The sequence below is a fragment of the Cupressus sempervirens genome, chromosome 6 (genome assembly GCF_028749045.1).
Source record: "Cupressus sempervirens isolate cs-2001-9-10 chromosome 6, ASM2874904v1, whole genome shotgun sequence".
Taxonomy (NCBI): Eukaryota; Viridiplantae; Streptophyta; class Pinopsida; order Cupressales; family Cupressaceae; genus Cupressus; species Cupressus sempervirens.
This window is the reverse complement of record NC_143123.1, coordinates 317,947,531-317,960,173: the sequence shown is the minus strand read 5'-3', so window position 1 is coordinate 317,960,173 and position 12,643 is coordinate 317,947,531. Positions and strand designations below refer to the sequence as shown.

Below are 12,643 nucleotides of genomic sequence, written 5' to 3'. Positions count from 1 at the left end.
GGAATGTCCCCTTTTTGGGACATTAGGAATTCTGAAGACAAATTCATAAAATAATAATTTTGGTTTAAAGGAGCTTAATGCAAATTTATAAAATGGGTCAAATTAATATTATAAAGCGGGTTAAAGGTGACAAGAAGGAAAAAGACAAAAGGACAAGAGAATAAAACTGAGGGGTCACCATTTTGAGCATAAAAGTAGGATGAAGAGTGCATTTTGAAAAAGCTGGGACTTTTGAGATTGATTTTCTGGTTTCTCTTTGGAGAACATAAGGAAGCTTCAGCTTCTATTTAGGAATCCCTGGACGCAAACCCTCTTGTTCTTCTTGGGTGGATTGGATGTAGCCCCGATTCATCATTTGCAGTGGATTCACATCAAAATTAACATTTGGGATTATAGGTTCATTTAATAGTTACTTTCCAGTCCGACTGTTGGCACTATGCTTAAGATTGGATTGGATGTTATTCAAGTTATTGTATTGCAGGTTTATAGAGCAATAATGAACTCTGTAATATTTTAATGAGTAGTTACTAGGTTATTTACTGGTTAATGTTGCTGGTTATTATTGCATAAATCCTTGTTTATGATTCTGAAATTTATTGGAGGAAAAATTAGAAAGGGATATCTTGTTGGGATATTACACTTTGTTTGTCAATGAAAGTTGAATTTGGACATTTAGTTCATTTACAAACTGCCTCTAGTATCCTCTTGTAGATTTGAAAAATCCAACTGCTTTGTCTCCCTTGAATTTCCAATGCCTGATCAGCAAAATTGACGTATTGATCATAATTCCCATGGAAAAGGGTGGTGCTTGTCTTTTCATCCACCATCCTTTAAGTGGTTTGGTTGGTTATGGAATTTCTGACCATTGTAGAATCCCTTTGGCAAGCTAGAGAAGGTTACATGCAAGGTCACACTTAATTTGTGTCATATATAAAATTTCAGAGATATATATATATATATATAAGCTGAATTTGAGAAAAACCATTAATTGCAACAAAAGCCATTGTTAAATTGCCCATTCTAAAGCTGTTGTGTAACCCTTTTGACATTCCCAACTAATTGTTATTCCATTTTTAGCCATCGTAGCATTTGTTGCTATGTTACCAAATTTGTAGCTTAGACCCTCAAACTGGGTCCGGTTGCGAATTGGGTTTGGATTCACAAATGAGTCCGTGCTAGATTCATCCAAAGTCTCTGTTTGGACCTGGGGGTCCATCTGGATCCGCATCACTGCAGATCCAGATGGACCCTGAGCAAATTCAACATGGACCGGGGAGTCTCGTACAGACCTGGGGGGATCCCGAGCAGATCCATGCAGTCCCCGAGGGACACATGACATAAAGTGAAATAAAGTGGGCCCAAACTCACTAAAAAATAGTTTTTATGATATCCATTTGATGATTGATCAATTATTAACACTTTCATGATTCATTGTGAACATAGCTCAATGATCAAGTATTTAAATTGTTGATCTTTATCTTTGAGTCTTGATGTTTGGTTTTGATCAATGATCAAGCATCATAGATTCACATTATGAAATGATTTAGTTTTACAATTATGTACATTTCTTTTAGTTTTTTGTACATATAATGCACACACACACACACACACACAAATCCGTACAAACCATAATGGATTTTTTTTCATGAATCCACGAACTGGGTTCTTGTATCCAAATCCGTCCCCAAACCTGAGCCGGTAACTTAGATTTGTTGCACTTGAACTTAAACACGTCAAAGAGATACTACAAGTGGTGTCTCAGCTGATCTAGACTGGATCACCTTTGAAATCCTCTCTTATGTTAAATAAAAAAGGAACATGTTAGATGGTGATAAGGTCATCATAATAAAATGATAAATGCCTTTACTTTCATGCATCAATAATAAGTGTAGGAAAGTGCCAACTGTTACAACTTTTTTCTTTATTTGTGTTAAGATTTTCTCCAAGCAATTTTTTCCTTTCTAGGTTTTATATGGATGCAGCTATCTGTTTTCAAATTGAGACTGTTACTTGCAAATGTATTTTGTTGGATGCTTGGTTTGGCCTTTGGAAAACTTTAAATTTTTTAATTGTCTATTAATTCCACAGATTTTTTTTATATCAAACTTTGAATTACCGAAAAAGACTGATCCATTTTGGTTTTGCATAGTACTTTTTGATTCATGAACAATTACAAGAGTTTTCCTTTTATTACAAGCTTCATTTGATGTCAAAATTATGAATGATCTGAGACACATTATTTCTGGTGGTTCAAGCTACCGTACCCTCCGAGAAATCTAGTCTAGAATACAGGTGCTTTAAAGTCACACATCTAGTATTTGTTGTATAATTCATTTGACAAGGTATAAATAAGCTCTCTGTATTTTCATGCTTATACACGTAGTAGGTGTGTATAGTAGATGCTTTCAGAATTTACTATTTTCATCATTTAGTCATTTCTATATTTTATATGCTTTAAATTCTGCATTCTGAAATTATTCACTTTTTGCATTTGAAATCCTACTATAATGCCACAGTTTAATGCTACATTTGAAAAATGTAACATTTCATTTAACTTATTTCCTTTAATTTACAAGGTATGTGATCCTAAAGCAATTTCAATGTTAGAAAATAACAAGATAAATGTTCGTTTATGAGTTTCAAAATTCAAGTGGCTGTTACTTTATGTTTACAACAAGTCAACTAATTAGAAGCTTGATATGTCCGAAATGATGCAGGTATGAGGGTCTGATGTTGGAAGCGTAATTGTACCATTGGAATGGTGGCTGATCAATAGGTATTTCATTCAAAGCCAACCAAGAGAACATGGCATGGAAAGATTCATCTTCTTGCACTAGTCCAGACCTAAGCCAATATGATATTCCTGGCAAATATTGGGAAGAAGCAGAAATTAGAGAATCATTCTTTGAAGAGGTGGATGGTGGCATTCCTACAAATTTAGAAACATCCCGCATCACTGGATGCTGTTCTGTAAAGAAGAAATCTGAAGATGTATGGCCAACTTTTAGAGTAAGAGACAGAAACAGGGCTGAGGAAATGCAGGGAGATAGGAAATTTTCAAGCAGTGAAGGTACATTTCGATCAAGGAAGACTTATGGAGGCCAGCCTAGGGCCAAGGAGGTGCCTAGTTTTGCTACTTGCAGACAGCCTAATAAGGGAATCAATTTAGTTGGTTGTAAGGCAGGTATTTCTGGCCTTTTATTTTTTTCACCAGCCAAATGCAGCAATACTGGGCAAAAGAGATATGGCTTTGGGAGTTGGGGTTGCACATCTGCTCCAGAGGTGTACTTACCTGCATCTGCAAGTAAAGTTGTTCGTGCATCTGCTGATTGGGATGCTAAGAGAGTAAGACAATGTAACTCTAAGGTTAGCAGAGGTGGTTGGAAAAGCTCTCAGAGAAGGACTCAAGTAGCACCGCAGCCAAATCCAATGTGGCAGCAAGTTTCAAGAAGGCAGACAACTATTGTGGATCCTGATATCTGGTGTTCCAGAGGCCTGGCCTTCACTACTGATCCAACGTCATTAGATTGCATTGTTCCAACTGGAAATGTTCATGTTTGTGCACGTCAAAATAGAGGAACAAATTCAAATTCAAACAAAATAACACCAGGACCTCAGTTGGCCATGATTTCCAGAGAGGTGGGTGCATGCATGCTGTAAACTGCAATATATTTTCATTTTGGAGTAATATCTACTTCCTGAAAATGCTGTTGTTTATGTGTGGTTAACAGCATTATTCACCCACAACGAATGGGGATAATTCCAAAGTAGTATTGGACTCTGATGGTCACACTACTGGCCTTAAGCTACAGGGATCAAGGCATTTTTCTGGAGGCCTTGCTCAGGTAGAACTTTATGTTTTTTAAAATAATAATATCTATTTAGGTTGTACTGTTCATTTTATTGGACACTGATCAATTTACAATTTTGGGAAAATGGACTTCTAAGGTCATCTTAAATTATAGGACCAAGTTCCTAAGGGCAAGCAGCATTCCCCAAAGAAAGTTAATACATGGTCACTTGGAGAAGTAAGAAACTTGGCCATTGAGAATTCAAAGCAAAAGCTTATATTGGTTTGAAATTAACGACAAAGTTGAAACATTTTGTCTTGTGTAGGTTTTTTAGAGATGGCAAAGTAGTTGGAGAGCTTAATTTGTTGATTGTAAGAATTCAGGCCTCCATAACATAGTTACATGGCCACATTTTTTAAAGGACCGCTAAGCTGAATAGCAAACATTAACAAAATAATATATGGAAATTATAGTTGGACCTCTTTCAAAGGGTTAGTTATATTTGACCCACAAGTAACAAAATATTCTTGGATTACTGAACAAATAAATTCTTTATTTATCTTTGGTTAGAGTCTAAAAGTAAAATACATGGTTTCACAGATCAATAATTCAGGACAACTATAATTTCGGTCATTTTAATCCTCTGAAATCTTTTGTCCTTACTTCCTACCTTGTGTTTTGAATATGGACTTGTGTTTTTAATCTTGTCCATAAAGAAAGTCTTGCATCTTGATTAGTGGAATACATATGATATTTGGAAGCTGTGTCAAGATGTAAGATATGCTCTAAATGGAGAGAAAAGTAGTGTAGCCTGGCATGGAGGACAACCAATCATAAGCATCATGAATGATTAGTGAATGTTTTTGACAGAACTTGCTGTTTGAAAGAGACTTCAAATGAGAATAGCTTTATGGCGTTGAAAACATGCATGCATACAAAAATGTCCTTGTGAGAAGCACGACAAACAAGGTAGGCTTCTTAAAGTAAGTGACATACTATAGAAGATGGCCTAGATCAAATTTTAGTAGTGTTAGTTTGAGTTAATAAGAGACATTTATACATATTTGTGGATGGTGAATTTTGTTTCCAAAATGTGGGGATGTGAAAATAATTAAAAAAAACTAAACCATCTCTAAGAAAACAATGTATGTTTTAGATAAGCTAGAAGAAGCCAAAAATTTAAATTACAAATTTGAACATCGGAAATCAAAATGCTAAATGGAAAAGCTTATTTGCATTGAGCAATTCACATTTCTATTGTTCTATCTTGCATCAAGATGTAGGTTAACCTATCTTGGCTTTTTAGGCTCTACAAGAAATTCCAACTTTGCAAAATGAGATTGGATAATAAAAAATAAAGTAAAATAAAAATAATAAAAATAAGATATTATTTAAAGAAAATTTAATTTAGTCTAATAAATAGTTAGAAGGCATGAAATGAAGAGTTTTGACTCCCTCAAATACAAAATATAAAAGGAATGTCATTTCATTTATAAGAATATCCCTGGATCATTATCGTTGAATCAATCGTAAATTGGGAATGAAGGAAGCAATCTATCAATTCGGAAATAAATGATTATTTTCAGAAGGCAGCAAAGTAGGGTGCAATTCATTACTTGTGAAGGGTGATGAATCCTTCAAGAAATGGATATGAAAGGTAAATGATTTCATTGAGAGAATCATTCAATAAATAATCAATCCATAATCAAAATAAGGAATTAATCAATTGAGAATAGAACATTATGTGACTTCGCAAGTGGTTAAATTATGTCTTCAAGAGTAGTGATGGTGTAGAAAGGGTGTGACTCTTCCATGAAGTAGATATATATGAAGACCACTCCAAGCAAACATCAATACATCGTCACTCATTTCATCCAAGAAACTCAATTTGTAATATTCCCAATTTGAACATTACATTGCAATTAATTTGTCAAAATTGATATGACTACAAAGAATTTTGAAGGCATGGATTAAGTTATCAAATTGCCATGCTTTGATCCTATATAATGATTGTAATCATCTGAGAGTCAATTGAGTAGAAGTAATTCATCTATCGGTGAGGATGAGCAAATGATTGTTGAATCACAAATCGTGGGATGTAATGATCTCAATTCTAAAGAAGGCAAAAGTGGAAAATTAAGGATACCATGATATATAATGACTAAGTGAATACCAAGACATACTGACATATAAAGATGGCACGATGGAATCCTATTAAAGATAAAGCAACTAAGAGGACATATGGTAATGAATTCATCTATGAATCGTCAACATGTAGTGCAATTCCTAATCCGATAATATGGGCAAGATGTTATGAGTGGTGTTTTATATAGGAAAATAGTCAACAACATGATGCAATGGGAACTTAGCATGAGAGAAGTTATCGATATCACATAAATCATAGTTGAAAAATTTGGTTTCGGCAATTTCTCGGCTGGCCCAAAATTTTTGTAAATCTTGGAATCCGCAAAAACTCAACGAAAAAATCATCGAGAAATCGACACTTTTATTGAACATTAAAAAATATACAATTGCTTAAAAAATATATAATCTATTAGAATTTTAAAAACTAAATTACGAACCTATTAAAATTTAAAATACTTAATTAGTAACTATTAAATAGTAAATACTTGAAATGTATAAAATAATGAAATCTATTATTTCAATTGTTATAAATCTTTTCAAATCAATTATAAATCTATTTAACGATATGTATTATTAAATTTGATTCTATTAAATTTTTTTATAAATACATATTTATAAATCAGTTAAAAATTAAAATATGGTAAACTATAAAATTGTATATACTAAACATTAATACTGGTATATATTTATAATTTTATATTAATAAGCACTAATTTACTAAATAGTAAATAGTAAAAAACTGTAAAACAACAATAAATAGTAAAATTTAAATACCAATATTCATTAATAAATATTTCAAAATTTAATATAATATCAATATAGTTATGAGAGATATTATAGATTAATATCAATTTATTATTATTTGATAATATTAAAACTTCAAAAACACTCTCTACTGTCGACTTCAAATGTATGTGGCTGCTGATCTTTGCTGTCGACTATGAAATGTCGGCCCTGTCTACCATCGTGATCTTGTGATCGTTGTCTTTCTCCAGATTCCAAATGTGTCGTTGCCTGCTGGAAGATCGCATGGAAGATGTGTTTGTCGATCTCTGTGGCTGGAAGAAAAACCTAAACAAAATGAAAAAACGAATATACCATATAAAAAAACCTAACAGCATTGGACGACTTTGTCAACGAATGTTTGACCGTTTATTCGGCATTTACCGGTGATATTTGAGGAAAAAACCACAGCGATTTTCTTGGAATATCGTTACCGATATCTGCAGCGATATAATCGCTGGCTACCTCCTATCACAAAATATTGCAATTCTGGTGATATATCACCGAATTTTTAAACTATGACATAAACAATGACATTGATATCAGTAAATGGCACATGCGATGCAATAATCGTGAGTAGTAGAAATATTGAATAAGATATCAGACAGTGGCCACAGTGGAGCTATATGTATATTTGTCGACAAACAAGACATGAGTTGTTAACAAGACAGGCACGTTAATGGTCCACGTCATATGGTAAGATGAAAACTATTGAACCTTCAGCCACATCATGCTAGAATTATTGAGCATTGTATTAGTATAATCACCTTGCATCCACACTTAATCATATTATTCATAAAGATCACACTATGCTTACATTGCATAACTAAAGCATGATGAATAAGGTAATATATGATATGTGATTGCCGGAATAGTCATGATGATTATCACAGTGACAAGAGGCGACTCTTCATTATTAATGTTATGGTGATAAGAGTTGACTATTCCATCACGTCTCTTGCATGCATCGTGCATATATTTGGAGATAGTATCATTTGCACAAGACATCATTATTGAATTCAGAATATAATATAGATTATATCCCTTCATGAATCACCCTGTTTAGAGCAGTGTATTGCCCTTGGCGATCATCCGTGCAAGTGTCTATCTGCCATATGAGAGGCGACATCATATCTAAAGCATATTTATATAAAGGTAAATCGGAGATGGCTTACATTGTTCAGAGCATATTGATATCGATATACCAGATACAACTTGTGCAATAAACAACATTGTTATTCTACCAAGACAGCCTGAATATTTGTGTGTGATCTATTCTATATCAGATACAGTTTTACCAGGTTATTGAGCATATATTTATTTTCGTATCAGACACAACCATTATATATTGTTACATATTGTTATGCAATTATCATCATTATAGAGCAGTGTATGCATTTGGAATTAAGCTTCATACCATTATCACTCATTATCGATTTTGAATAGCATATGCATTTGGAATTAAACACTATATAATAGAATTTTGTTTATCAGCAAGAAACTTGTTATTTGATATTTATTCCTGGAATTATGAAATTACAAATAATGTCTAAACTTTATAAAAAGGGACATTACACAATCAATTCAGAAAATAAATTCAGGCATTAATTCTTTCAAACATCAATGAAATTCATTCAGAATCAACTTAGAAATTCATATTTCAAGTAGCAATTCTTTCAGTAATAGATAGAAATCAGACATTTACTGAAGCCTAAAATCATTTATAGCATCAAATCAGCAATAATCTAGTGAATCTATCAAGTTATCAGTATTGAATTCAAGGTGTCTTGCGAATGGGAAGGACAAATTCCCTTCCAACTCTAGGAGAATTGGAAGGATGAAAACCCTTTAATGCTCTTACCCAATTTGGACAAAAAACCCATGTGTTGTTTGAGGAGGACAAAAATCCTGCAACATGGGGTAAGAGTTGGAAGAACAAAAATTCCCTTTCATCGTCTTTGGCAACCTAACAACAAGCCCTTGATATTGTCATCGATGAAAACCCTTTCATGTCCTACCAAATCTGGACAAAAAACCCAAGTGTTGTTTGAGAAGGACAAAAATTGTCGAACATGGGGTAATAGTTGGAAGAACGAATTCATTATCATGTTCTTTGGCAGCCTAACAACAAAACCTTGATATTGTCATGGTTGAGTTAGGGATGAATACCTCTAATTCAGCAAATTCTCAAGTATTTTGAGATAATTCACAATTTGATTAATTTTGAGTATTGTGGTGTGCTATGATTTATTTTTCTGAATATTATCATAACATTTTAATCTTTAATAAAGCTATTATTATTTTAAGAATATATTATTGTTTGAAGGGAAAATTCAGGAGTATCCCAATCAGGAACATCACAATTGTATTGGAGCATTGATCCAGCCAGCCTGCAGGGTAAAGATAAAATGATTGATGCATACTAACCATAGAGATTTGAAGGTCTGCAAAAGGAAGAGACATTGAGCCTGTCCAAGTGTTGTGCAAATCAATGGTATGGTAGAACACCCATCAACCACTTATCTAAACAGGGTTTAAAGTGGAACCAAAGGACACATGTCTATAATGGAATTGATGACATATTTCATCCATTCTTTAAACACTGATTACATCAGATACTTCGGCAGATTTAAATCAAAACCAAACCCTCCATCAATGTTACCATTGCTTGTCAATCACAAGTAGTAGTTGCTTACCTCTAACCACAACATGCCATATAACACTTCAGGCATGTTCACAGTAGTGCAGGGTGAATCCTTAAAACTTTGATCGATATCAAAATTAGAATACATGGGTTACTGCAAACCTTCATCACTGATAGCTGCAATGTGTTGGTTCTAATGGATATTGTAGCTCAACATTATTTTCACGTTTATGCTAAACCCATATAAAGGATAGTTGTTCAGGGGCATCACCACCTTTCCATAGCATTAGTATCTTTACCTTCATAATCACAAGTGCTCAAGTCAAGATCTTGAACAACAGGCAGCCAGCATACGATATTGTTACATGTGTGTATATATTTTTCATCACCTGAATCATATGCATGATTTATGCCACAAGTCAGCCCATCAACACAAAAGTCAACACTGCAAGTCCCTCTATTTCAAGCTTATTTTGGCAATTTGTTTCCCTTTATTCACTGCTAAAATTAAACTGGTAACTCTTTACCTCTATTTTCTTCCCAGTTCACTTGAACAATCTCTATATTGTCTTCCAATCAGCATGAGAGTGATTGCATGTCTTGCACCAAAGAAATTAACTCTTATTTGTTTCCACATGATCACCATCTTCACACTCATCAAGGACAAGTTCTTTTAACTGAAAATCCTGTCATTCATATCAGCAAACTTGTCATGCACTCGGCTGACATCACAGCCTTATGAAAACAGGTTGTTGCTTTAATACATGAAATTAAGGTGCGATGAAATAAAGGTGATGGGCTGTCCAAGATTAAAGCAATAAAAATGGCAGCGATTTTTTTAAAAGGGGGCCAACTGAGATTAGTTACTGAATATTGTTGGACAGTGGCTACCAAGCAGCACGTAAATTGAATTTTGAAGAGGTAACAAATAAGCAATTGTTAAAATAGTGATAAGAAATCCCTGAAAAATAATGGAAAAACATTCTTGGAATAATAGCCAAAAAGCATTCCTCCAAAAAGAGCAAAAAAACATTCCCTAAAAAACAACAAAAAAAGCATTCTTGAAAAAATAGGGGGAAAAAACAGCTAAAAAGCTGTAAAAGGAGGATTTGGGCTTTCATTTTGGCCTATTGAGTTTGATTTTTGATATTACTTCTGGTTTGGAGAAGATTAATTATTCATATTTGGATTGTGAGGACGAAAATCCTTGCAGGCAACATTCTCCATGTTGTTGAGAGATACAATCTGGAGAATAATTTGGTGACTTTATTAAGAGGTCACATATGGCCATATTGGAGTTTACTATTTCAGATTTGCAGAGTTTTATTGGATGCCAGATTTGCAGAAGACAATCTTGGAGAATATTGAGGAAATTTAAGCTTCTCTTTTAGTGGTTGTATCTTCTTCCTTGCTGTGCATATCATTTCCAGCCAGCCATATCACTTCTTGAGTGTCAACATGAGGATTCCAGGGCAACCATTCGGGTTTAAGGAGCCGATATCTGCATTCTCTAAAGATCTTAGTAGGTGTTTGATACTTCTAGACCCATATGTACCCCTTGGAGCAATTTGGTGAAGAGCTTATGGTTTGTGGAACTTGGACTCACTGGTTACTATTGCTGCAGTCAATTATTTTCATTACTAGGAAATGGATGGTTGTGTTGTGTACATAATTTGATTTATCTATCCGGGTTTTCTTCAGTTATGAATTTGTATTGTACTTTCAGTTTTGGACTAATTTTAGAAGCAAATATTGCAAGCATTTCCTTTAAATGTGCTGGCCTAGTATTTTATTTGTTACAATATGTTTACTGTATAGGGTTAAAGTATACTTATTGCATGTAGTATAGTAAGATATAACACAGAACAAACACTTTATTCATATACACAATATGCATTACAATGCTTACAATATGATTATGATGTTTACAATGATGATTCAAAGTCCCTTCTGGACGGTGTACCTATACTTTCCTGAAGGGGTGACTCAACTGTTACGCGCCCTTTCGGATACTATTCTACCGTCGGCTACAATATAGAATTTACCGACAACATCATCCCCACCAAAAAGTAAAGTCGTCTTTGGACGACAAAACAACAAAACTCCAAATAAACAACTAATTACATTTACTATGAAGAGGAATGCATCCTTGGAGTAATAGCTGTGCGTGCCCTCAGTTCGTTCAACTCTGCTCGTAGCTTGTACACCTGCTCCTTTCGAACTTTCAGTTCCGCTTCCGCCTCCATCTGAAGCTCCAAAGCTAACTGCATCATCCCAACAATTTCTCCCAGCTCTCTCTCCTTCTCAGCTACTACTTGCTCCTTCTCTGTTGCTAATTGTTCCTTCTCCGCTGCCACCTTCTGTAACTGACTCTGTCTGGCCAACAAGATTGCCCTCTCGGATTCCTAGGTCGCCCTCTCCGCCGCTAGCCTGGTAGCTGATTCCTCCGTAGCCCTCTCTGTTGCTACCTGTCTGCCTGGCTCTTTCGAAGGGTGTAATATGCATCCTTGTGTATCTCCACTATCTCCTGAGTCAAAGCCTCTACTTGGTTCTCCATACCAGGATCTCTCGTAATGGTTCAATCCTGTCGCATTTCTACAGTCTCCACACTCGGCCACGCTCGTTCCTCAAAACAAACTGTAAAGGCAGCTATGCATCCTAATTTCATGAAGGATACTACTCTCTCCAGCTCTTTTACTACTGAGTCCAAAGCCTGTATCTCTGTAGAGGCCACTACCTAGCGAGCCTGAGTCGCTAGAGCTGCTATATCAGCGAAGAATGCCTCTCTCATCATTGTTTTTGGTACTATTGGATGCTACTACTGCACACTCATAGCCTTCTCTACTGCTTCTGCCATTCGCTCAACAACGCTATGCGGTAGTCCCTCATTCTGTGTCAGCTCCTCCACCTGTGCCTGCAGAGGGTCTTCCCTTGGAACTACTTTGCGTGTAGGTGTATGCAGGTGTGTCACTTGAGGCGCTAGGATACGGTGGAACTACATACTTAGGTACGTGCTCAACTTCTGGGTTTTGTTCTCTGCCTTGCTTAGGCAAAGCTAACAATGTTGTATCCACCGAAACCACTGCATTTGAACCCACTATGTCCAAATGAACACCTGACGCCCTCAACCCTTCGCTTGTCGGTATTTTCATTACTCCTTCCGTATCCATCTCTGTATCAGGTTCAAGTACCTCAACCCCAGCCTCTGGTAAAACCTCGCAAGCCGGCTCCATCGTTACCTTAATAACCACTGTCTCCGTTGGTGGCAGAGGTGCCTTTG

The 12,643-nt window shown here is 35.2% G+C and overlaps 1 protein-coding gene across 4 annotated transcripts in view; it reads left to right on the top strand.

Moving 5' to 3' along the window:
* The window catches only part of LOC149552464 (uncharacterized), a 64,808-nt gene that overhangs the window by 8,033 nt on the left and 44,132 nt on the right, over positions 1–12,643 (top strand). For all 4 annotated transcript variants that reach the window (XM_089788032.1, XM_089788034.1, XM_089788033.1 and 1 more), the window contains exons 2-3: positions 2,718–3,639; positions 3,732–3,845. In XM_089788032.1, the coding sequence (XP_089644158.1) occupies positions 2,806–3,639; positions 3,732–3,845 (948 nt within the window). In that variant the 5' untranslated portion in view covers positions 2,718–2,805. The remainder of the gene's footprint in view (positions 1–2,717; positions 3,640–3,731; positions 3,846–12,643) is intronic.